The 27,493-nt window shown below is 34.3% G+C and overlaps 2 protein-coding genes and 1 pseudogene across 3 annotated transcripts; all 3 read right to left on the bottom strand.

Moving 5' to 3' along the window:
- Positions 1-1,973: 1,973 nt before the first annotated feature.
- On the bottom strand, positions 1,974-7,569 carry LOC11431770 (jasmonoyl--L-amino acid synthetase JAR4). 2 transcript variants are annotated; one of them, XM_039828260.1, is made up of 6 exons: positions 7,208-7,569; positions 6,001-6,064; positions 5,631-5,961; positions 5,428-5,529; positions 4,234-5,036; positions 1,974-2,841 (listed from the first exon to the last, which is right to left on the bottom strand). In XM_039828260.1, the coding sequence occupies exons 3-6, from the start codon at positions 5,921-5,923 to the stop codon at positions 2,300-2,302; spliced, it is 1,740 nt and encodes a 579-aa protein (XP_039684194.1). In that variant the 5' UTR covers positions 5,924-5,961; positions 6,001-6,064; positions 7,208-7,569; the 3' UTR covers positions 1,974-2,299. The 2 variants fall into 2 exon arrangements, with proteins under 2 accessions (XP_039684194.1, XP_003626551.2); XM_003626503.4 differs by lacking the exon at positions 6,001-6,064 and having other exon boundaries at positions 5,631-5,963.
- A 1,541-nt stretch (positions 7,570-9,110) lies between these two features.
- Positions 9,111-12,167, bottom strand: LOC11430588 (F-box protein At3g07870-like; annotated as a pseudogene).
- Positions 12,168-24,016: 11,849 nt separating this feature from the next.
- LOC112416491 (uncharacterized) lies at positions 24,017-24,594 on the bottom strand. Its single transcript, XM_024770375.2, has one exon. The coding sequence runs from the start codon at positions 24,592-24,594 to the stop codon at positions 24,040-24,042; it is 555 nt and encodes a 184-aa protein (XP_024626143.1). The 3' UTR covers positions 24,017-24,039.
- Positions 24,595-27,493: the final 2,899 nt, after the last annotated feature.

The following is a 27,493-nucleotide window of genomic DNA, read 5'->3' as shown; positions in this document are numbered from 1 at the left end:
TAATTTTTTTTTTCAAAACCTCCACTTTTCATATTTTGGTATCAAAGCTTTCTTGGTAACAAAATTAAATGTCGATGCTTATTTGGAAAAACTTTAATATACGAGATTCTCATAATAATATTTTTTCTTAAGGTATAATGATAGTCATCATAATATGTTATGATGAGGATCCTTATCATTATACAAATAATCGGGTCATTTTTTTACTAAGACAATGACAAATGCATCGATAAAAATATTGTGTACAATGAACAAAAATAACCAACCACCATATTCTCTGGGAACAAATTTGGATATTCATTATAATTAATTAATTATTAATTTATTCATATTTTCACTTTATTATCGTGTTTTTTTAAGCAAGATTTTTTAATATAGAACATTTATAATTTCTTTATGTTAAAAAAAAGAGAATAATATAATTTTCCTTTTATTTCTTAAGACAAAAAGATAACTTTTTTAAAAAAATGAATTATAAAAGAAAGATTTATAAAAGCAGAATCAATTTTATAAATAAAAAAAGAATTATTATAAATATTTAATTTTTTTTTTATTATTTCGAAAGAGTTCATAACTCAATTGTGATCCTTAAAAAAAAAAAATTCAATTGCAACTGTTTTGAAAATTAATCATTTTTCAAAAACAATAATATTTTATGGACTTCCATTTTTTTCGTACACCTACAACACCTTATTAATCATGTGCAAAAATACGATTAATTCAGTTGATTAAATAATTATTAATTTAAATCACATTGAAAATTATGATTAATCATGTAGATGAATTAACAACGATATTGGCCGAATATGTTCCGTCTAACTTAGACTTAGTCATGGGCTGGTGCTTTGCTTGAACTTGTGACTTATCATTTTATGATAGTTATGTCTATTATGCAGAAAGATAATTATTCTATATGGAGTTGGAACTTGCGTTTAACGTAATGTGAATGCAAATGTTGAGGGAACAATGCTAAAGGACACGACAATTTCCTGCCCACGAAACCACACGACCAATACGTGGCTTCACTCCCTTTTTTATAATTAAATTTTAATTAAAATAAATAAAAATATATGAAATAGCAATAAATGGAATACAAAGTCGTGCAAGTCACACGACAAAGCCTGTCGTGCATTTAAGCATTTCCGATGTTGAGGATTGGTTTGTCTCAGCTAATTAATTAATTTGATGTCATTAGCTCTGATGATGTGGTTCTCTTGTTGAATAACTTGAACCTGAATATTATCGGATTAAATATAATTTTCAGTATAACAAAATGCATTTTTTCAATACATCCTTTGAAAATGTCAAATTGAGCTTTCTTGACTTGGCTTAATACAAAAAAAATGAAATGGTCAAATTGATCAAAATTTCAACCATTGATGTTGTAGGTTAATGTTAAAAAGTTGTACTTTCAATGCATATGAAGGAATAATGCATCCATTAATATTCCAAAGATGTCATCCAATTTTGACAAATAAAAGAATTCATGTGTTAATTACTCCCAATTAACTAATCTTGGAGGTTTTTTTTATATATGAAAGGAAAAAGAAAAAGAGTGCATGACTATAATATTTTTTTTTTTTTTGGATTATGTCAAGAAGAATATTAATACTAGTAGGAACAACATTTTTCATAACAAGCGAGAAATCGACATCATGACCTCTAATAGCAAGGGCATCGACACATGAGTTTGCTTTCCGATGAATGTGATTAACCTGAATAGTCTAACCTAGGAGGTGGATAAGAAAAGGACCCCTAAAGAAGAGGCTAACGATGGAGAATAGAAGTAAACCGATTGTGGATCATATTAACAACATGAGTTGAATCAATTTTTACGATGACATGAGTAAGATCCTTTTCTCCAGCCATTTGACAACCAAAGAAAAAACTCCATAACTCAGCAAGTAAGGCATTTTTTGTTCCAAGATTCTGCCAAAAACCTTTTACAAAGTGACCACAATGATCTCTTATACTTCACGGTAAACCTTTTACTATTTATTTCAACAACACACAAGATCTATATCCCAATATTCAAGCTTCAGTATGTAAACATTGAAGCAGGATTAGTATGTAAACAACATAGTCTTTGTTAATTCTTCAGACCTTGTACATCAGGCAGGTATTGAAAAATCAACCATCCTAAGCCGAATATACTTGGGCAGGTATTGAACCATACTTATAAAAAGATGAAAAAAATGTTAGAAAGTTGCATATATGTAAATATACCCTTTTTTTTTTACTAAAACTAAGGCAACTTTATAGATTACAGACTATTACCAATGTCAGTTGTTATTATTGTTCAATTGAATGCAGTACTGTGATAGCTCTTGACAACATTTTCACTCAATATTTGCAACACAATGTTGTGTGTAGGACCTACACATCTTGGTGTTTTATACTGACTAACAGCTGTTCCTAATCCAAGGTAATGATCAAGAATCTTTTGAAATGTTCCTTTCCTAACAACTCGAAGTTCTAAGGCTCCAATAGCGTTGACTTTACGAGAACTAGTGTAGCCTGCATCGACAAAAGACTTGTCCAAACAGTTGCAACATTCATGAAGCACTTCTTCACTTGCTTCCCCGTTGATTTCCCAGAAGATTACATAGTTCCCTGGCTCTTTGGATAAATCAACATGGCTTGTGAACTCAACAACTTCCAATTTCTCTTCTACTAATAATTTTGCCGCTGCTTCCACGGCTAACTGTAAATCTTTCTCTGTGTTCTTGTCAATGTTTATGTTTAGCAGAAGACTACTCCTACGAATAAACTTTAGTTCTGGAGTTGAGTTATGGAATCCCATAACTTTTACCACATCCCCTAGCCTATACCTGTATAAACCTGAAATTTAGTCATGAAGGTGAAATGATTAATGTTCAGCACTGGTTTTTCTTAATGAATATTTGAATTGGATCATATAGTCAATTCATCTATATTGTGCACATTCAATACGGATTATACTTCATTAGTTCACCAATGAGACTTTGCTGAAAATCTTTAAAATCTTATACTAAGAATATTTATTACTTATAATATAAAAACACAATTGAAATTTCATGAAATTATAATTTTGTTCTTAGCATAGGTTATATCAACAATACAGAATACATACAGTACAGTATTACTGCATTATAAAGTGCCATGAATCATGGAAACAAAGTTGAAAATGACGAAGCAGATAAGGTCAAGGCACAACCAATTTCAACTAAATAAACAATCGTTTTTTAAATCCTAGAAAAGCTCGATTAAATAACTAAAGACAAGTCTGCCTGCAACTTGCAAGATTATACTATTGACACTTGCTATATTTTAATCTGATTAGGTATGATACAACTTTCAAAAGCATTCAATCAGTATGAATAAACTTGTCTAATTTGGTCCCAAAGATGGTCAAACCACCAAGCATAAAATACATCCACAAAGTAAGCACGAGTCGTCATTTCCCAGAAGCATTTAAAATATTTTCTTTTTGTTAAAACCGCAATTGAAAGGGAAATCCATACATTATTACAGATTTGGATTTCATGCAGTCAAGATGGTCCAGATTTAAAGCAGGTTTATTCTTATTATTTAGACTGCATTAAATCTGGACCATTCGATCAAATCCCTCCTAACTGCGCGACTTCAGGCCCATCAAGAATGAAAGAGAAATATATATCTAAATTTTTTAGATATGAATATAACAGTAATGTTAATTGTTAACAGCATCTGCAAATAAAAAATCTACATATCGCACATATATTGATGTCAAAATATTTGTTGCCTTCATATATCCGTAACTACTTTAAAAACTCTTAAAAATAGAACTGAATAAGTATGCCAGAAGTTTTATACTATGTGCCGCATTGCAAGCAACATTTCTCTTCCTTCTAAACTGGAAATAAAACTAGCAACACACTCTTTAGCACACATGTTTCAACATACTCTCTTTTACCGGTCACATATAGATCACACCAAATCATGTGAGTCACATATATATTTGGTATAACCCTTATGAATTTCAATCAATAAAAAAGAACGTGTTGAAACTTGTGTTAAAGAGTGTGTTGGTGGCCTTATTATTATGGCTTTCTTTATAGTACTACACAATGTGCCTGCCAGCATCACATTCGCAGTATGAATGAAGAAAAAAGTAGTTGTGGTCCTTGGTAGTACATAGTACTGATTCATTCATCAGTTAATGTGAATGTACCAAACAAAAGTAAATTAACCGGACAATAATTGAGTACTTACCTGTTGGAGTGGTCATAACAATTTCATACTCTTCACCAACTTTAACCTCAGTGAGTCCCACTGGCTGAGGATTAACACAAAGGAAAGTATTTTCATTCTCAAGCTGTGTGAGAGGAATGAACTCAAAGTAACCAATTTGAGGAAGCACGGCGTAAGTTGCCAATTCAGGTGGAATTTTTGGGTTAACATTTGCAGCAATCCACCCTTCAGAAGCTCCATAGTCAGCAGTACACAAAGGTAGCACCCCTGCATAGTGCCTCAGTTTTACCAAATATGGTTCCATAGAACCTGTCATAATGCCATAAATGTACTTTGCATTCGGAAAAAGCTCCGGTATCAAACCATACCAGTTGCTTAATCCTATACATCTTTTGTGGATTATGTTCGCTAATTCTGGATTTGGTTTGAGCAATTTAGACATAGCAGTTCGAATGGAGGGAACCGTGACTCTGCTACTAAGAACACCTTCTCTTATATCATTACAAAGCTCTTCCCAAACTTGTTCAAAGGATCTGAAGGCATGAACAATGCTATGTGCAAATGTTGAACATACCAATTGAACCTCCTCGCGGAAAATTAGTCCGCATAATAGATGACAATATAATGATTGGAAAAAATCACCACCAAATATCACTTCATCTGGACTGCAACATTGCGATTTAAGTGCCTTCATTGCATGTTTGTAAGATGGATTGCGAAACACGTTGCTTGTAGCAGTTGTAGCTATGAGACCCCCTTTTGTTTTGAACTGTTTGCTACCGTATATGAAGTTTAAAGCCTTCCCATTTTTTATAGGAAACTCTCTGCAGAAAGGAATTGTGTCACAAATCCAACTCCAATTAGAAAAAAGGCATGGTAGAAAATAAATGAGAATAAGTAATTGGAAAAAAAAAAAAAAAAAAAAACATAGGTGCTATTCTATAGCTACTATTTATTGTGTTAACCAATTATAACATTTGACAGTTGATTAAATGTTTGATCAGTCATGCTATTTGGTACTAGTATGAAGGAATTTGATCACGAAATTGCGAAACAATATTTGTTATGTTTTTCACATAATCGTGTCAAATTGTGACTAAAGACCAATAAAAATGGTATACAAGGGAGCTGCACATAAATTTTGTCTCAAAACAAAATAGCTATTCAACCAACAAATATCAGAAATAAAGAAGAAAAAGAAGTGAAGATGAAGACCTGTTCCTATAGGCAAAAGAGGTCCGATATATCTGCATCGTAGTTTCAAACAATTCATCATTCCATGGTATATATTTTGGCTTCCCTTGCGTAGTGCCAGAACTGCAAGAATACGGTTAAAAAAAAAAAAAAGCGGAAATTTATGAGTTCAAGGACTAAATAGATGAAGAGGAAAAAACAAGAAAAGTAGATCAAAACAACACCTTAAAGACATAGTGGTAATAGGTTTTCCAGTGAGAATAGGAGAATCATCACCATCAAGAATTCTATTGATAAAAGGTTCCAAGTCTTTGTGAGTAGCTAGTGGAATACAAGACTTGAAACTCTCAAGATCAGTTCTTCCATCAAGACCAAAATTCTGCAAATATTCAGCTGATGCATTAACTTCCAAAATTCTTTTGAGTGTTTCCCTCTGAACCCTTTCTGCATCTTTAGTCATCAACTCGAATTCTTCAATAACTTTGTCCATGTTAAACTCTTTCACTCTCTCTAACATCCTCACTCACACCCCTTCAACAGAGTTTTCTTTAGCAAATCTATGTGAAAGAATAGTGTTAGTGTTAGTGTTAGAAAATCCAAATTTTAATACAAGATGATTGGAGAATAGTCAATTTTTGACAGTGAGGACACACACACACTGAAAAGACAGACAATATTATAAGTACATTGTATTCTACCGTGGTAGAAAAAGTGGGATAAATAAATGCAAACATACATGGTCATTGATTTATTTCTATGGTTTTCTTTGTTTTGCATGTGAGCGTGCGTGTATATTTATTTAACACGTTCATTATCTTTGAATAGCTAGCTAGGTCCCATAAACAAAGGTAAATGCACATGTTACATCGAACCTTTGAGATAGGAACACCGAACACTAAAAGAAAGAGAAATTTTCCAAATTGTAGTAATACTAGTTTTGAGAAAAAGTGAAGGAACATTAATAACCAATTTAGGCTTAGCAAAGATCATTTACAAAAGAAATTCTTTGTCTAATAAATTTTGTTTTTTCTTTTCTTTTCATTTTATTCTCCTTGTTGTAGCAATTGCTACATAAGTCAACTCACTTTTCTACAGACAAGAATCAAACACTCTCCAACATGAAAAATTCTTTAAAAAAACCAAATTAAATTCATATGTGAAATAAAATAAAATTTATAAACAAAAGAGAAATTTCCACAATAAAGATAAAAAAAGACACATGGAATATAAAAGTAGTTCAAAAGAAACAAAAAAGTCAAAGAAATCAAAAAGCACTGAACAGAAGATAACAGAAAGTAGTCACCAATAAAGATTATTTTAGAAATAGTTTTTTGGGGTGATAATAATCAACCAATCAAATTGGATTAGAGACATCTAGAAAGATAATGACGAGTAGGAAACCAAGGACCAAATAAAATGTTTGAAGAAGAAAATAGAAAAAAAAGGGTCAACTACTCTAATGTTTGATAGTGGTAGAAAATGGAAGAAACAAAAATCCTCTCTATTACTACTAATTAGTGCATATATGTATTACCAATAAGAGTGGTAAAATCATGGTCAATTTTCATAAAATTTACACTTTAGAATTTTACAAAATCACGGATTATTGTAATTTTGTCAAAGTCAATCAAAACATACACTAATTCATCCTCTTATAAATCTTACTAGAAAAACTTGGTAAAATTTATGCAAATACCGTAAGATTTAAAATACAAAGCAATAGTAACTGTGTGGTAAAAAAAAAATACTAGTACTAGTAGAAGATAAAGGACAAAAGAATTTTAGCTGAAGTTTATAGTACCTGGGGTGGCAGAGAATTTTGTTGATGAAGAAAGTGACCAATTAGTTGTGTTATGCTGACTCTAATTCCAATTAAGGAACTAGTGAGTTTGTGTATGTATGGATCAGAGACAGAGTATAGTATTAGGTAAAATAGGGAAACTGGTTGTGACTTGGCACATGGCTAGTAGTAGAGTAGTAGGTGGAAGTGCAAAGAAAGAAGAATTGAAGAAATAAATGAAAATGAAATGATGGATTGGGTTGAAGTTGAAGATTCTTTGTTGGGAGATGGAATAAATTGGTGATGAACTCCAAAAACAAAACATGTGGAGTGGTTGGATTTACTTTTTATGCCATTGAATTTGAGGTTGGTTGTCTCATTCTTTGTTTGTGGATAATCTATGTCGGTAATACCCCTTGTGATTTGCGGCAATTACAAGGGAAAATATATTTGTTTTGTTTTGTTGGACGTAACGTCATCTTCTAGGTCCTACACTACACTACAGTACAACAAGGATCTGATGATCCTTTTTACTTTTGTTTTATTAGGCCGATTCACAGTGTTTCCTTCCATCCCATGTCATTACATAAACATTTCTATAAAAATAGAGGACATCAATGAAATGTTGTTTAGTCTATATTGATAATTTGAGTAAAAGGTAAACATGTTTTATGTTAGATTAGAGGTTTTCAAAAATTTGAAAACTAAAACTCCTTTCTTTATCTTTATTGTAATTGTGAAACATTACTTGCCGTAATGTAATATGTTTTCGATGCCAATAAAAAATAACCCATAAACTGCCAAATAAAATGCATCCCAAACCGAAATATCATAAGTACCATATTTCAGCTTCTTTTACTAAGATCAAACCATTTTGTTAGACAATTTTTATGACAATCAAAAAACACAAAGAAACATAGATATTAACACAAAAACCAAAATTTTGAACCGTATAGGAACGTATAATATTTTAGTTTTTAAAGCATAAATCTATACGTGTACTCACTACTACATAAAGGGATTTCCACATCGGTTGAAAACCACTTTTCACATCGGGTAACGCCCGATGTTAGGAAGAATAATATTTTATTTTTAAAATAAAATAACATTTTGATTCATCTTATTCCTTTCTTTATAAAGGATAATACAATGTTTATATAGGTTGATACATGCACATGGTAAGATAAGTACATTAACCACACAATAACAGTACTACTAAACAAACTAATAAAATATATTTAAAAAAAATTCTCTTTTAAAATAAACTAGAAGATTCATTATTTTAGTCTCCATATATAAGATCATGGAAAGACTAGAATAATGAATCTTCTAGTTTATTATAGTTTTGTTATTGATAGGTTTTAATTTCCTATCAATTGGTGCTTTCATTCTTGTCTCAAACCCTCCCATGGCTTATTCCAACTCTACTCCTCCATTTTATCCTTATCCCACCAACACCACGGTTAAAGCCCCATCTCCATTTTACCCCTCTTATATTCCTCCATTTTATTCCACCAACACCCCTATTTCAGCTCCATCACCAAACCCAAACCTGCTGTATTCAACATCGTCAAACCCACAAAATTATGAATGACACACTCAATTGATCTCACATGCATTTTCCTAAATAGACCGCTCCTGTCTTGTATCAGCAGTTATCCTTCATTCCCACTAAAGGACTAAACTAAATAGTTCAAACCATAAAACTAAGGTAGTTATAGGACAATGCGAAATTATATACTAACTAACAATCTGAATTATTTATTGATTTGGTGGGAATAACCTTAAAGTGAACGTGACAAAAGGATGTAAAAGGGTTCAATATCATGCCACCAAAATTGAAATTCAATCATTAAAAATTTAAATCTAAACTATTCATCAAAGCTCCTCAAATTGATAACTCATTATGATTAACGTTTAGGGATTCAGAAACCCTTTTCAAGGAGCAGTTAAAGATTAAGAATCAAGGAAAGCAGGATTGATGAAGTAAAACACATCTAGGAGGTCGAGAAACAGAATGAAATAGCTGAGCAATAATCAATCTTTTTCTAAACCCAGCCAACAAGATAACATACCAGTCTTGTAGCATAGATAACGATTAACGAACATCTAGATTAAAGTTTAAAAAGACATCATTTGCATCCTAGAACGAAAATAGTATTTTTTTCAAAAATCACAACTAGCCAAATCATAACTTGTGATTTAACATAACCCTGCCCAGTGTATGGAAATTCCCTCTTATCAGTTGTACTCTTCACCAAAGGCCTCACCACCGGAGGAAGAAGGTATTTGTCAAACCATCATTCGAGATCTTCATTTTCTTCATGTAATTTAATATTTGCACACCTATATAAATAACACGAATATTACATAACATAGTCTTAGTAACATAACTAAAATTGTAATACGCAGGGGTCAGAAAACCAATCAAAAGCGAAAACAGACGTACTCTTCTTAGGAAGAGGGCTCTTCACCAAATTCTTCACCATAATGGAAAACATGTAGTTTCTAAGTCTCAAACAATCTGTTGAGACAGAGATATACCTTCCTTTTCTTCCTGCAATTTAAACTTTGCACACCTATATAAATTAAACCAATATTCAGGAATAATGGTTAAGTAATATTAGCTAAAACTGCAAATTGCAGAGGATGGAATAGTCTCGAAAACTATTTACTAATTACCAACTAAGAAGGTCCAAATAACTGACATTACAACAACTTCCCATTCATTTTCTCGTCCTCCATCAACACGAAAGTATAAAGGAAATTTATAAGATGTAATTGGTAACGAAGGATTGTGCCCACCTGATTTTTTTTCCATTAACTATCAGAGCAGAGATGTAATTAAAGGTGGTAGATATTAGATAAGGAAAATAACTAAAATTATAAAAAAAAAAAAAAATTGTCTTATGATTAAAATTGATTACTATGACTTGTATGAGAACATCAACCATCAGATTCAATTGCCAATAAAAATAAAGTATTATGGAAGCTACATTCTTACCTTGAGTGGACATTCAACACCTCCATATTATCTCCTTTCAAGACATCCTTCAATGAAATTAAATTAGACTTGGAATATGTGGGATTACTTCAAAAGAACCTGAACGACTCCCGTGAATATGAAAAGCTTTGCATCTATATTTCTCAGGTTCATAATAGATTAAACGGTCGTAGGAATGATATAACAATATGGCAGCACCTTCTTCAAAGTGTTTTATCGGCCATAAAGCTGAATGCCAAGAAGCAAAACTGCTCGAAGGATTGAACGCAGTATTGATGTTGTAAACCTTAGTCTATGATTCTTCAATACCATATTCATTCATAACCCACATTGAAACATCAGATGCAAAGGTCGAGTCACAAATGTAAAGAAATCCCTTTAATTCTCCCATGCTAATATGCCTGTTACCAAGAATTCCATTATTATGATTTCCAAACACATGTGGAGGAGAAGGAAATGACTGCACCCTCTCACTTTCAAAACAGAAAAACAATATTGACCTTTGCTGACCCTCAAATCTTATCCAATGAAGTGCACCATTCACACAAGTGGGATACTCGAGACTCGAAAAAGAAATGTGAGGATCCACTTCAACATTCCTCCAGGATGGTGTTCCAAGTGTGTTTATCTCAAGGATCACACGCTCAAACTCCCACGCATTGGCACGTTTAACATGTCTCACCCACATGTTTATCACCTTATATTCATTAGTTTTAGGTTGGAAACCAAAACCAGCTTGTCCTTGCATTCTTACCCGAGTTCGATACGCAGTAGATTCAGGAAGTCTTATGAACTCCCCTGTGACTGGGTTGCAGATCACTAACGGGTTTCCCAAAGATGGATCAGACAAACAAAGTAAACCATTGCAAGAATTCACAATATCAAACTTATCAAAATCTCTGTTGCAAGCAATATAAAGACTTTGTCTACCCCTATCACTGTTCTCATCATTTTTTCCCGAAACTAATCTTGCAGCACGAAAAGGGTGCTTGGATTCATTATTGATATCGTCTCTTTTATCCCTAAATGATCTGAGAGGAAGCTTGAATATAGGTGTAAGCTTCACATGGTTGTTGCTTCCAATCTCAAACTTTTCAGGATCACACTCAAGAAGGTACATGGTTCTTGACACTCCTCTATAGTCAGGGTCCGAATCATGAGACTAAGTGGTGATCGCTCAAAGTGCGATTTAGCAAATTGTGATTCTGAAATCAGTGTTTTCCAAATTTTGCACACAGATTTACAAATAAGAAGAGACTTAATGGGAAGTTGAAGGAGAATGTGGGCAGTGAGGTGATATGGAAGATTATCAAAATAAGGGCAAAGTTCATCATGACTCTCTACCTCATCAACTTTTGTTCTTGCACCGGCAATTGAAATCTTTTTACTTTTCATGACTACAATAAGTTGTAAAAAGAAAAATAAACAAATTAAGTTAAATTCAATCACATAAAAAAGTGATTAAAATTTGATAGATATCATACATCAATAAGAAATCAAACATTGAATATCTAAAGTACGACGAAAGAGGAACTAAGAATCAAACACGAGAAGACAAAGAGTTGCTTTCTTTCAATCTGAAGTATGAAACTATGAATTTGATATTAAAAATTACAACTTTGATTAAAGAAATTTGGGAATTAAGAAACCAATTACGGAATAAACCGATACAAATAATTAAAAGGAAATTTGGAAAAACAATTACAATCGAATTAACAATATAATGGAAAAACATTACAAAATGATGTTGATTATTGATAAATAAAGAAGAATGATTGGTAAAAATCAAAGTGAAAGAAAGAAATAATACCTTGAAGAAGTTGGAAACACTAATTTAGTTTGACAGCAAACGAAGGAAAATCGTTCCAACAAGATTTGTGAAAAGAATGAACGAACGCCGTTGAAACTTGAAAGGGCGAAGGGCTTATACACACTGATCTAAGGGGACAAACCGTTCAATATGCTCAGTTTGAATAAAATACAAAGGAAAGTGATAGTTTTTTTTTTTTTTATTTTGCAAATGTTATATGGTACGGTTAATTTCACGTACGAAAACTGACGAATGCACACATGTCTAATTTTAAAGGAATAAAAAACAGATTTAGTATGCTGGAACACAAATCATGGGGTAGTAGCAATTAAAGCTTGACAATCATCACTTGAATTAATACTAAAAATATTTACTTTACGGAATACATGGTGGTACGGCATTCAAAGTGTAAGCAATAAACAGAATTCGTAGCTTTTCGTAGTTATCATCCCGTACTATCCATCATTACCCTATTGTCAATCCATGTGGTTAAAATTCTAGGCGGTTTTTCATCTTATGTACATATTGAACCATTTTCTCATTTTTTTTGTTTTTTGAGAAAACCATTTTCTCATTTTCAACGTCAATAAAACTATAAAAGTAGGCATAATTGCACTTTTTCCCCTATAGTTTACCAATTGTGCGATTTTGCACCACATAGTTTAAAACGAGCGATTTTGCCCCCTATAGTTTTCCCCCTTTCTGATTTTATGGTTCCCATGAAAAAAATGGTATTTTTCAGATTTTGAGAGAAGAAAATCAAAATGGTCCCATGGTATTTTGCATCAAGATACCATTTTTTTTATTTTTTAAAAAATGGAATTACACACGTGGCACACATTAATTGATAAAAAACAGACACATCAGCACTAAATGTCATGGGGACCATAAAATCAGAAAGGGGGAAACTATAGGGGGTAAAATCGCTCGTTTAAAACTATGGGGTGCAAAATCGCACAATTGACAAACTATAGGGGGAAAAGTGCAATTAAGCCATAAAAGTATCACCTTTGTAGTATTTCATAGGTATAATAATAATTGGGATTTAGAAAATTGTTCTTCATTTGCAACAAGCCCAAAAGGTAAAGAAGCTGAAAGTTGTTCAAATCTCTTGATCCAACACATAATTATGGGAGAGTAGAGACAATCTTAATAAAATTTGATTCTTATTATTAACAAGATGAAAATGGTAAAGGCTAAAGCTAAAGCAAAGACACTGTGCCCTTATATTTTAGTTTTGGCTAAAATATGGTTTTAGTCCCTGCAAATATGTCTCGTTTTGGTTTTAGTTCTTGTAAAAAAAAATTGTTTTTGATCCCTGCAAAATTTTTTGTTTTTTAAAATAGTCTCTGACCCCACTTTTGTGATGATTTGCATACGTGGCACATTATAACTGAACCAATTTTGTAGTTTTTGGTCCCTGCAAAATATAAAAATTTTGCAGGGACCAAAAACAATTTTTTTTTACAGGGACTAAAACCATATTTTAGCCTTTAGTTTAATCCACCTAAAGTTCTATTCACCTAACAGGAAGAAAATGCTAAATAGAATCTGATATTGATTATATATCAGAGGCCTAAACTTGTTATTAATTTACCTTTGTAGCACCGACACTTCTAATCAAAGGTGTGTCCGATGTTCAAACGTGTATCTGTTAGTGTCATATTGCGTGTTTTTGTTAGTGGTTAATAGTAATTCACCAAATATTCACATTTCCATCGCTATACATTTTTTCTACAAAATGGTGATTAATTACGAGCATTGATTCAGTGGTATGAGTTTATTTTTTTCACTTCTTATCATATTAACAATATATAACTTAACAGTGAAATTAGTAGTAATCTTGTTTGAGAGAGAGGGGAGGGGGGAGGGAGGGAGGGAGAGAGAGAGAGGGAGGGAGGGAGAGAGAGATGGAAAGATAGGGAGAGGGAGAGAGAGAGAGGAGTGCCAACGTAAATCGAGTCTTGTTATTCTTCTTCTTAATGTCTTCAGCTCCTTATATATGCAGTCATTTGAGATGCATTGGAGAAGAGTGCCAGTGTAAATAGAGTCGTTGAGAAGCTTCAATCAAGAACGTTGGCCCTTTGCCTGATATGGATAATTCCGTTGAATAGTCCTTTGAATTTCCTTTGTTGAAGTAGAATTATCTGTTGCATTCCTTTTGTTATTGAGGTCCTTTGTATGTTTGCACACGTAGACAGAAGAAGACAAAAGAATTGTTCTATCACATACTATGATAGGGATAATTCCCAGAATAAGACAAAGTATATATGGATTCTGGGTCCCTGAAGATTTTCTCAAATTTGAGGGTCTTCCAAGTATGACAGTCAGCTTCTGAGTCTGAGAGTGAGAGTGAGAGTGGGAGAGAGAGGGGGAGGGAGGGAGAGAGAGGGAGGGAGGGAGAGAGGGAGAGGGAGAGAGACATAGAGAGAGGACGGCGGCGTACAAAGAGAGCAGGATGGCGTACCGAAATTTTTTGGGAAATAGTTTCCTCAATTTTACAAGGGTTTTTCTATCTTTTTTTGTCCTAATTTGACTAGATCGCCACCCGCGATGCACAATTTTATTTTATTTTTTGTACAAGATGTACAGATCTTTATCAAATATAATAGACGTCAATAAATTAGGTTATATATTTTTAATGATGTTAAATATGTTTTTGACAAAAGAAACTTATTGCATTTTATTTAAAACAATAGTAGAGATAAAAAAAAATAGAATTTCAGTATGAATATGGAAACTAGCAAGACACAGAGCTGTCCTAGTAAAACTATGAGCGACTTCGTCGGGTTGTCTTCGACGAGAGTCGTAACAGCCCGGTTTTCGCTAGATTTATTTTTAATCGTTTTATTATGTGTTTATTTGTGCTTGTGTGTGATTAATTATCATTAGGTGCATTTTTATGGGTTTTCGTGCTAGAAGGGTAAAATTAGTAATTTTGGTGAGAATTATTTTTAGTGTTTAGCGAGAACCATTATTTTTACTAAGTTACTAGTGTGGTTATTAGTATTTTACCGTTAAGTGATCGTTGTTGGTATTTTACCGTTAAGAGTGTAGAAACATTTTAGAATTGTGTTCGAGTGGGTTAAGTCCACCGAGGAATTAAGGTTAAGCCCATTATGGGAATAGCCTATATAAGCTTTGTCTTAAGAGAAAATATCATTCACTTTTCATTACATAAGATATTTTGAGAGAGGTAGAGAGAGAAAGTGCAAGAGAAGAGGAAAAAGGGTTAGAGGAGAATAAGCTTGAAGATTCAAGAAGTGGTAGAGATCCTAGGAGTTAAAGTGAAGCTTGGGCTAGGAATTGTGCTAATTAAGGTAAGGGGGTTAGAATTCAATCATAATCATTTAGTGTAATTTTTCATTCGTTGTATGATTAAATGCTTAATTGAGTAAGTGATTAATTGTTCATAGTTGTTAAAATTTGTGCTCTAATTATGATGATATGTTTGAATGCATGAAATTGGTGATAATTGAATTGTTGTTGGTGAAATTGCATGTTCAAAGTATGTGAAAGTGTTATATGTTGAATTATGCTCTAAATGTTGAATTGTGTTATGTTGTTGTTGAATTATGATGAGATTCATGTTCAATTGATGTTGTTGTTGCTAAGTGATATTGTTGTTGATGATTCATGGCTTGGGTGTTCATAAATCATGATTTGATGATGAGAATTGAGTTGTTGTTGTTGGTTTTGTAAAATGGGTTGAATTGGTGAATTATGTTCAAATGTCATTTGTTTTCATGTTTGTTCTGTTCTTGTGAACCTTGTTAGTTGTATTGACCTGTAAACAAACTCTGGAAATACATTTGGACATTGGGAGATCAAAATTGGGGATTTTGGATGAAAAGGGGTTGAAACCCGTAATATTTTTTCTGCAGAATTATGATTGTTCGCTTAAGTGAATGCTAAGCGAACGCGTAAGTGAACCATCATAGCAAGTTCTGGAAACCAGTCACTTAAGCGAACCGGTAAGCGACCAGTAAGCGTACATTATTGATAGCTACTGAAACTTGTTCGCTCAAGTGAACCAGGTGGTCGCCTAAGCGAACCAGTAAGCGTACATTACTGGTAGCTACTGGAACTTGTTCGCTTAAGCGAACCTGCCCAGTTTCAGCCACTTTGATTTTTCGTTCCGAGCTTTATGGGGCCAATCCAAACTTTGTAAAATGATTCTTTCAACTTGTTTAACCACTTGATGAGTCAATAATTATATGTTTTAGCTTAATATTTAGTTTCGTTTTAATTAGATTTAAATTTATTTCCTTTTTAGAAATCTTTTACTACAATTGCAAGTTATTATATTTCAGGAACAAATATTCTAAAGATTGAGTCTTGGAGCAAAAGAAAGGATAATTGGAGCTGATTCGTGCCAAAAATATAAAAGATCTTATACAAAAATATCTGGTGCAAGGATTGAGGACAAAAATATGAATATCTCATACAAAAATATTCTATGCAAAGGATTTGAAGATCTTGTACAATTAATAATATAAAAGTGGCACGCTCCATTATACCCTTTTGCAGCTTTTGCTTAGATTTTAAGCTACTCTATTTTAGTTTTCTTGTGGAACATTTTAGTGATGTAATTGCTTATATTCTAAGTCGAATGTAAACTATAAATAGAGTAGCTAGCCATCACAAATATTCATCTTTTGTTCTTTGAAATAATAAGTGACAATTGTTTATTTGAATAAAAGTTCACCTTTATTTTATGTTATTCTTCTTCTTCTTCTTCTTCTTCTTCTTCTTCTTCTTCTCTTCTATGTCTACAATGAACGTTAGTGAGTAGACTTCTCTTGTCTTGGGATTGTTGGATAAGTCTAAATGACATAATCCTAAATCAAACCAAACTTTAAACCTTAATCTTATGTAACCCTATTTTCTCTTCTAAATTCACTGTTTTAACATGGATTAAATATTATCAAATTGTGGAAACGAAAGTGGAGGGTTTGATAATCGTTAATCCATTATCCCAAATATTAATTCATAAAACGAAAGTGGAGTTTTGATATTCGATCAAATAAATTTAGACAAGGATTGCGAAACATGAAAATAGTCTAGTGAACCTTGAGACATATAGAGTTTCGAACTTCAAGGATTCTAATAGTGATCAACCATGAAAATAGGCGTGGTTGCCAGAGGAACACACTCACTGAGACCGATAGGAGATGTGATAGGCTTAAGAGAAACTCGTCTTTAGAAACTAGGTCTAACATAAGGTTATAAGTTTAATAGTTTGATTTGTGAAGGACTTGTCAATTAGATGAACCAATAATCCCTAGACACCTCTTTTATTTTTATTGTTATTTTCTTTTAAACAAAAATACAACTTTCTACCTTCTAAACTTTCAATCTAATCATTGTTAAAAGTTAACTGAATTCATAACTCCATGTCGGAACGATACTTTTATTACTACTTCGGTAAGACCGTGCACTTGCGGTTTTATCCCATCACCACTGTTTTAACCCCTAAACCTACTGGAACATGTTTAGCTCACTCAAACTTGGGATTTTCCGTTTTGGGTTGAAACTTGTATATTTTTGGGAAATTCGGATTTTTGTCGAAACGAACTTTTGCGAACTAATTGAGATTACAAGTTTAACTTATAGTTCATATAAACTTAGGGGAGACTTGTAAAGTTGGTCAAATATCTTAATCATGTTAAACTTGAATTTTTGGTGGGAATGTGGAAAATGTGAACTTGGGTTTTCTCATACGAACTTGAGCTATTCTTTGAACTAATGTTTAATAGTTTGTAAGTGGCTTAAGCTCATGACTACATGATTGATTAAGATTGTTTTGAGAGTTTTCAAACTTTATATTGTTACCTTGTTTTGGGAATTATCAATGTTGGTCGTTGCCACTTGATATGGATTTTATCGAAAATGATTCTTTTAAGCCAATTATCTTATGATCTTTCGTGACTAGGCTTATATGACTAAATGAAGATGTGTGAATGAATTGTTATATGTTGATATGATAATTATCATAAGATGTTGTATGTTCTCTTACTTGGAATATGAGAAATATTTGGAGTGGTGAAACTATATGATGTAGTTGAAGTTGATTAATGAATACATGTTGATGAATTATGATCTTTGGTGATGACTCTTAATTGAATAATGACATGTTGATTGTGTGGATGTAAATGCTTGATAATGCAGTTGTTGTTGAAGTTGAGCAATGTAATTGGAGGTGTACTTTTACATTGTGTTGTTGTATGTTGAGTAGTTTGCATTATTGGGTCTTTGCTTATGTCCATGTATCATTGTCATATCGAGTCATATGAGAAATGTAAAAGGATATGCACTTTTACATAGTTGTGCGTAAGAGGAGGTGTACTCTTACATATATATGATGTGCGGTTGGCATCATGGGGTAATGGCCTAGACGTTGTTGTGCTTGGTACCACATGCATGTAGGTGTCGGAGTTAGGCGCATTGCATAATTAACATGAGTTGATTTGTTGCATGTGAATGATAATTGTTGAAGTTTGTGAATGATGTTTGTTGATGATAAGTGTACTTGGTTGATGTAGTATTTTTTCATCAAACAATTGTAAGTATTTATATCGTCTCCTCAGGGACTAGTGCGATATCGCGGACCGTTCGACACCAAATACCATTCCAAGTTGAAAAGATAATTGGTTGTTTGTTTTAGTAACTCATTTGCAAACGATAAAATTGAGATTAATAGGGCGTGAAACTTGTTAGGATTAGAGTTCCTTGATCAAGCGTCGCACGTAACCTAATGATCATACATGGATTCTAGCTTTTCTTTGATATTATCACGTATCCCTCGACAACACTATTCGTGTCCAAACAATATTGTGAAATCAATTGTATCATTCAATCGTCGATGTCTCAAACTATTGAATGATTCAAGAGTCGATCTTATCGTCCAATCGATGATTTCTCGATCTATTGAATGCTAAGAAAGCTTTAGGTTTGGATACACAAAGTGATTATCAAAACATCGATTCCATGTCTAGAACCTATGTTTTGATAGATGATTATTCTAAACCTAGATTCAAAAGTATTTCTCAATCACAATTAAATCAAAGATAAAGATTAAAGTGCAAGAATAACATCAATATCAAATCAAATGCTAGAACCATATATTTATAGATCAAAAGATTACATGTTAAGCTAAGATCAAGTACCTCTAATCCCAACAAAGGAGATTTAGCTACTCATTGTCATGGAAGCCTTGCAAGAATGAATTGAAGGAGAAAGATTCATTTACAACTTGTGATTTCTCAACAAAGAATGAAGAATCCACTCTCTATCACTCTCACCCTATGAAGAACAAGCCCTATCTCTCTCTCTAGAAATATTCCAAGTGAAAAACTCAGAGAAAAACTAAGTAAAAAACTATATAAAAAACTATCTAAAAACTGAAATGGTTGAGTGGGCTATTTATAGAATTCTGAGTCTGCCTTCACTCGCCTCGCGAGCTGCTTCATTCGCCATGGCGAGTTGAAGTTTCTTCCCCATTGGGTTTGTGCCACGTCAGCATTTAGAGGCTAAACCGCCCTTACTCGCCTCGCGAGTCCTTCGCCACGGCGAGTAAGCTCGCCTTCTACTCGCCATTGCGAGTTGGTGGCGTGTGATCTTTGTTGCATTCTGGAATTGCTCGCCTTTGCTGCTTGCCATGGCGAGTTGGAGGCGAGTGATCTCCTTTTTCTGCCTTTTTGTACTTTTCTCGATTTTCTTCTCTTTGCTTGATGTCTTGAGTTCGAATCCTGCACAAATGGGTGAAGTAAGATAGATAAAGCGTAAAAGGGCAATAATCACTTATTTCTCGGCTTTTCCCTTAATAACTTGCAAAACAAGTAACAAAAGTGCCTAAAATATATCACTTAAATTACAACTTTCTAGCACTTATCAAACTCTCCCCAACTTAACTCTTTGTTTGTCCTCAAACAAAATCTTGAAAATCAAACAAGTTAATATGACAAGACACAAGTACAAAAGGTTTGAAAACATTTTTAGATGAATGATTCAAAGAGAATGCGCGGGCAAGTCTGAGTTTCCAACTAATCTGGAATTCTACCACAAATATGAAATGAGTTCTATGCACAAAGTTCATGTCAAATAGTTCAAGTCAATAAAACATTTATTCACGAACCACACCTAACACACTTCTTTGTAAGTAGATATGCAATTGAAATCAAATGAGTGAGGGTTATGAACACACATCCGGCAATCAAGTTAACATCCAAATCAAGTTATATGTCCATCCAATTATCATTTCAAAAAGCATAAAAACATGGATCAAAAGGTCTTTTAGGGTTGTAATTTGGCTTGGCTACAAAAGAAAGGACATTTGTGGGTCAATTGAATTCAAATGGTCAAGCATAAGGGAACATTCCTTCTATTCACATTCAAAAGACAAATTTACTAGAATTCCCTAACAAACCCTTGGTGTTAAAACATGATACTCCTTGATCTTGACAACTTATTCTATTTTTGGATTTTTCTTTCTTTTTCTTTTTCTTCTTTTCTTGTTTTTATCATGTACACATTTTTCTTTTTCTTTCTTTTTTCATATACAAACAATGTTGTCTTGATCAAAATTTCTGATTACACCAATTCACTTGACAAATGATGAACATCTACCTTTTCTCCCCAACTTGAATGAAAACATACCCTATTTGAATGTTCCCTTAATCTATGGCAAAAAGGGACAAATAACAATGAAGGTTTAGGGTTCAACAATTAAAACATATCAAGGTCCGATAGTGCAACAAAAATGAACTGGATTTTGAAAAATATAGGGCGAATTCATCAAGCATTGTGCTTATGAATTGACAGTTCATAATTGAGGACCTTGCTTCATTTGGCTCAAGTGGGTTAACAAATACTCGCTCTTCTCACAAGGTAGGCTATTTGTGGTCAAGTATGTTTCTCTCATTAAACAAAATATGCCTTGATCCTTTCCATGTCTTTACACAATTTAAAACAAATATTAGATTTAACATAAAATGACCGAGTTAAAACAATGAATGCCGGTCTCCTTGCATATAGTACAAATATTTGAGGTTTCCTCACTTTTTAGCTAGTACTAAGTGGTTCACAAACAAACACATTATCGAGGAGAACTAAATGAATTGAAATTTGTGCAAAGTACTCGTTTCCTATTCAAGTAAAAACCTAGAAAAACTGGAAACTTGTACCTTGGCTTTGCGCTTTATCACAAACCATCTGTTATTATCAATCATCTGAGAATTTTGCTCAAGTTTTGGCTCTTTCAAGCGCTTTGAAATTTGAAGCTTTGAGCATTTTCTTTTCAATAAGCAAGAGTGATAAACTAAAGAAACTTCCACAATTTTCAAAACAAAGTACTTGATATAAACCAAAAGTGCTAATATAAAACAACACAATACAACTTTGAACAATACGAATATGAATACGAAAATACCAAAATAATTAAACAAAATGCTAACTAAACAAAGTGAGTCATTGTGCTAAATTTAAAATATGAACAGAAGCAAATATTGTCAGAAGAAATGAAAGAGAAAGAAAGAATAGACTGAAAGCTTTATAAAAATGTCACTCAATAAACGGTGAGCTTTCAAAGTCATTCTTTTCCTCTTTCAACCCTGCATGTCATGATCATCTGAACCACCAGTTGCACTTGGGACTCTGTCTGGATCGTCTCTGTCAGAATCTCCCATCAATATATCGTCAGAAAGCGTCCCGAACGATGATCCACCCCCTCCGTAAGGATCTGGCCTGCCCTCAGGCCAAGAAACATGAGCCTGATAGGCCTCTGGTGTCATGAATTGTGACATCACCTCCGGTGGGTACCCAGCCTGCTGCTGCATCACATACTGAGACTGCTGAAGATATGTATTAGCACGGTTGGTTGCGTCCAGCATGTTCCATGTATGGGTATGGCACTGGTATTGCCATTGAGCGAAGCTTGAAAAGTCAAAAGCAGCAGTGTGTGGGTCTAGATGTGGTGGAAAGTGGGGTTGTGGTTCAGATGATGGTTGAGGTCGTGGTGGAGGTGCCCCAGAAGATGATGCTTGTTTGCTTTTATCCTTCTTTGTTTCACCCATAATGTATCGGGTGATGAAAGCATCATTGATCGGGTTCCGGATCTTCTCATGGACACTGGTTGGTAGGCGCATGCCGGTATCTTTAATGAGTCCCATGATTAAACCGGGAAAAAAGAGACGAGCTTCTCTTTCACCTCTTCCTTGCAGGGTGACCATTCGGAGTTCCCAAGCAATGGTCCGGGCAATATCTACCTTGATCCCCTTGAGGATGTAGTAGATTAAAGGACACACCTCGACAACACAATCAGACAGATGACTATTGGGCCTGACATTATAAAGAATGAATTTTTGGATAATTTTGGCCTCATTGGTCATGAATTTGTATTGGGCCCGATACTCTCTCCCTGCATCACTGATGTCATATTTATAGTCTCCCAACAAGAGAAATCGTTTGATTTCTTCATGGGGGCCCGGGAGGATAAAGTGGCCAAGGTTTTGCTTCTCATGAAAGTCATCAAGGTCGTCTGGGTAGGCTAACTCAAAGGGGTTGCCAAGGTATGTATTTATTGCCTCACGGTCAAACCGGATAGTTCGACCCCTCACAAAAGTTTCGAATGTAAATGGGTCAGTGTGTGGATTTTCAGGTAGGGCATTGGCATAAAACTCACGCACTAACTCGGCATTAATATCTGTTATGGGTTGAAGGAGTCGTTCCCATCCTTGATCGAGTAAAAGTTTGGCAATTTTTTTATAGGGTCCCTCGGGATTAAGGTTAAAGACCCTCTCACACCACATGGATTGGTCAAGCAGTTCAATATATCTATCTTGATGGTAGCGAGACCTAAATCTCTCCCTCTCAAAGGCTTGGTTTCTAGGTGGGGGTCGGGTTGCGGATGTTTCTCCTTTCTTGCGTTTACCAGTGTTAACGGGTTTCTTTGGAGCCATACCTGCAAACACAACCAGGAATTCCACAAACACCAAACAGACAATTAAATATCAGTATGGAACAAAAAATATTGCATGTTCTGTTACCACTCGCCTCGCGAGCAGGTGCACTCGCCATGGCGAGTAGTTGAAATTTTCTGGGTTTCAGATTGCTCACTCGCCTTGGCGAATGATGAAGCTCGCCATGGCGAGTTGCCCAGAAAATGACAAAAATCGACCCTTTTTCAAAATTTCTTTCAGTTTCAACATTCTTAACCCTAAATATAGTAATTCCGACCCTGATAATGACAAAGAGATGAACTAAATCATGCTTTTGAGTTGAATGTCGAATTATACCACAAAAACCCTAATTTTAATTTTATTTTTAATTTTTACAAAAGGGTTAACAAAAATGTGGATTGGAATCAGAACAACCACGAATTTGGGCATGATTATGTTTCATCTGAGTCATGTGGGTATCAGTTTGAAGAACATTACACTATCTACTACCCTAGGGTTTTTTTTTTTTTTTTTTTTTTTTGCATGCAAATTTGAAATGAATGGCAACAAAGTGAATACAAACCTGAATCAGAAGTAATCTAAGTGCAGAAATGAGTATGCAATAAGCTTGACTTGGATTGACTTGATAAATTGGAAAAAGGGTAGTGTTGAGGTGTTAGGGTTTGAGAGAAGGAAGAAAAAATTTGTGTGGTTGATGAGAGAGAAATGCAAAACCGAAAATGATGAATTAAAGTTGGTAAAGGGTGGTTAAGAGAGATTAATGAGGGAGTTAGTGGCTTTGAAAACTGAAACTGTCAGAACTGCTGCCATTCGCCTCGCGAGCATATGTATTCGCCATGGCGAGCAATTTGGTGGTCAACGCAGTCAAAGGACAGTTTTACTCGCCATGGCGACTAGTTGTACTCGCCTCGCGAGTAATGACAGTTCAGACTTTGCTTTCTTTTGGCTTCTGATTTGTGAATGGTTTTGGTATGCACATGACTCCTACACCTAGTATGCATTATAAAAATAAATAACTTACAAAGTTGGGTTGCCTCCCAACAAGCGCTTGTTTAACGTCGTTAGCTCGACGCCTTTTTCGTTAGGGTGGCCAAAATGAAACGGACAACACATCATCTTTTGTAATCCTGCGTGTTGGGAGGAATTCCATGAATTTGAAGTATAATTGATGTGGAGTCCATATCCTCCCTAACTTTGGTTTATTGAACAAGGCACAAATCTCATCTATGATCCGATCAATCTCCAACTTGTTCACTTTCTTCCCCTTTCCTTCCATTGATTCTTCCTTGATTAGTATCCGATCCTCTTTCTCTGTCACCTCCATCACTTCTTCATTTTCAACAGTTTCGACCTCTTCAGTATATGGCCGTTCTTGAGGAAATTCTTCTGGATGTAGTGGCTCTAATTCTTCCACCATTTTCATTGTGCTACATTCTTCTAGTATTATGTCTTCCTCGGTATCATCAACACCTTCTTCAACAATCTTTCCGACTTCCACAAATGTATTTGAATTATTTTCTTGTTTTCTGTGAGTGGATTGAATGTTGGCTTGAATATCCATGATTTGTTCTTGCATTATTTCCATCTGCAAGGATAGATTCTTCAATCTCTGATTGGTATCCTGCATGTTTATCATGGATTGCTGCATGAAGATATTCAAAGTATTTTCCATCTTTGATATTCGTTCATCTTCATAGGGATGTTGTTGATACTGTTGATATGATTCATACTCCAATGGAGTGTAGAAGTTGTTATAACCATGATCAGCCATGATTGCATTTATGTAGAGAATCTGAAACGGATATAACTAACAAGAAATTTTTCTTTGTATGCAAAGAGGGGTTAGTACCAATAACTATACAAAAGAAAATATATTTACAGAGTATTTACTGATGCTTAAAATGATAAAATAGTCGCGATGTCTACGATATCTAAACGCCAGTCCCCGGCAGCGGCGCCATTTTGATGTAATATTTTTTCATCAAACAATTGTAAGTATTTATATCGTCTCCTCAGGGACTAGTGCGATATCGCGGACCGTTCGACACCAAATACCATTCCAAGTTGAAAAGATAATTGGTTGTTTGTTTTAGTAACTCATTTGCAAACGATAAAATTGAGATTAATAGGGCATGAAACTTGTTAGGATTAGAGTTCCTTGATCAAGCGTCGCACGTAACCTAATGATCATACATGGATTCTAGCTTTTCTTTGATATTATCACGTATCCCTCGACAACACTATTCGTGTCCAAACAATATTGTGAAATCAATTGTATCATTCAATCGTCGATGTCTCAAACTATTGAATGATTCAAGAGTCGATCTTATCGTCCAATCGATGATTTCTCGATCTATTGAATGCTAAGAAAGCTTTAGGTTTGGATACACAAAGTGATTATCAAAACATCGATTCCATGTCTAGAACCTATGTTTTGATAGATGATTATTCTAAACCTAGATTCAAAAGTATTTCTCAATCACAATTAAATCAAAGATAAAGATTAAAGTGCAAGAATAACATCAATATCAAATCAAATGCTAGAACCATATATTTATAGATCAAAAGATTACATGTTAAGCTAAGATCAAGTACCTCTAATCCCAACAAAGGAGATTTAGCTACTCATTATCATGGAAGCCTTGCAAGAATGAATTGAAGGAGAAAGATTCATTTACAACTTGTGATTTCTCAACAAAGAATGAAGAATCCACTCTCTATCACTCTCACCCTATGAAGAACAAGCCCTATCTCTCTCTCTAGAAATATTCCAAGTGAAAAACTCAGAGAAAAACTAAGTAAAAAACTATATAAAAAACTATCTAAAAACTGAAATGGTTGAGTGGGCTATTTATAGAATTCTGAGTCTGCCTTCACTCGCCTCGCGAGCTGCTTCATTCGCCATGGCGAGTTGAAGTTTCTTCCCCATTGGGTTTGTGCCACGTCAGCATTTAGAGGCTAAACCGCCCTTACTCGCCTCGCGAGTCCTTCGCCACGGCGAGTAAGCTCGCCTTCTACTCGCCATTGCGAGTTGGTGGCGTGTGATCTTTGTTGCATTCTGGAATTGCTCGCCTTTGCTGCTTGCCATGGCGAGTTGGAGGCGAGTGATCTCCTTTTTCTGCCTTTTTGTACTTTTCTCGATTTTCTTCTCTTTGCTTGATGTCTTGAGTTCGAATCCTGCACAAATGGGTGAAGTAAGATAGATAAAGCGTAAAAGGGCAATAATCACTTATTTCTCGGCTTTTCCCTTAATAACTTGCAAAACAAGTAACAAAAGTGCCTAAAATATATCACTTAAATTACAACTTTCTAGCACTTATCATTGGTGAATACTTGGTCGTATTATTTTGGAATGTTATGTAAATGTACATATTGAATTAACTGTTTATGTTAAGTACTTGGAATTGATTTATTCATGTTTAATTGTTTACGTGGATTATGATTGATGTAATGCTTACCCCCAATGATTTTGACCGTCTACCTGTCTGTATGGATGGGTAGACGTTGTGCAGGATTAGTTGCTTTGGTGAGTTGCTTGATGCTTGGTCGGATATCGGGAGCTATCTCCGGTATCGGTTTCGTAAAGTCTAGGATAGACTCTGATCTAGGTGTTTGTATATGATTATCTAGATTATCTGTTTTGGATTTATTCATGTTGGAGATTTACCCATTTGTCGGGACTTGGAGAACTTTTAAGTTGATGTATTTTTGATATCATGACATGTATGCTTTGAAGTATATGGTTTATATCCGCTGCGACTGTTGAGATTTTTATACATGCATGTTGTTTTGGATTTTGTTTGATGGCGTAGCGTCTATTTCTTGAATATATGTATTATTTGTGTGTTTTATCGCTTTAATAGAAATAGGGCGTTACAAACAGTGTCGACAAGCTCTCGACAAGAAACTATTGACCTTCGGGTGGCAACTTGAGCTTCCAAACACAAGTCCAGTTCCCCGACACATGATGGTGTAGAGCTACCAAATCATAATTCATAATGTCCTTGTATGCACTCCTAACTGTATAAACACCGTCCTTATCAAGTTTCCAAGAAGGCACGTCACAAATCACCGAAGCCAACAATGGAGCGTTAAAAATACTTTTGAATGTATTGATGTTAAAAAAGAAATTAATTAGCTCCATATTCCATTGCTTATAAGGTGTAACCATCAAGTATGCAACAACGATCTGTGGCCACGCCAACTGTTAAGGAATGGTTGGCAAAATGCGTGCTGCGTTACAAAGCCAAAGATGGTCTCATACTGGTATGCGACCTCTTGTTCATTTGCTTCATTAAAAACCTTGACGAATTACATCTTTCACATTCCAAATACTACGCCAAACATAGCTAGGGTTATGACCAATACCATCTCTAAAATAATCACCTTGAAAAAATATTTAGCTTTGAGTAAACAGGTAATTAGAGACTTTGAATTAGAAACCAACTTGCAAGCCTGCATGCCAACCATATCCACGTTAAAAGCCTTACAACTCTTAAAACTCATTCCACCAAACACCTTAGGAGTGGAAAGTC

Source organism: Medicago truncatula, chromosome 7, assembly GCF_003473485.1.
Source record: "Medicago truncatula cultivar Jemalong A17 chromosome 7, MtrunA17r5.0-ANR, whole genome shotgun sequence".
Taxonomy (NCBI): domain Eukaryota; kingdom Viridiplantae; phylum Streptophyta; class Magnoliopsida; order Fabales; family Fabaceae; genus Medicago; species Medicago truncatula.
Note: the sequence above shows the minus strand (reverse complement) of the source record. Positions and strands in the feature narration are given on the sequence as shown.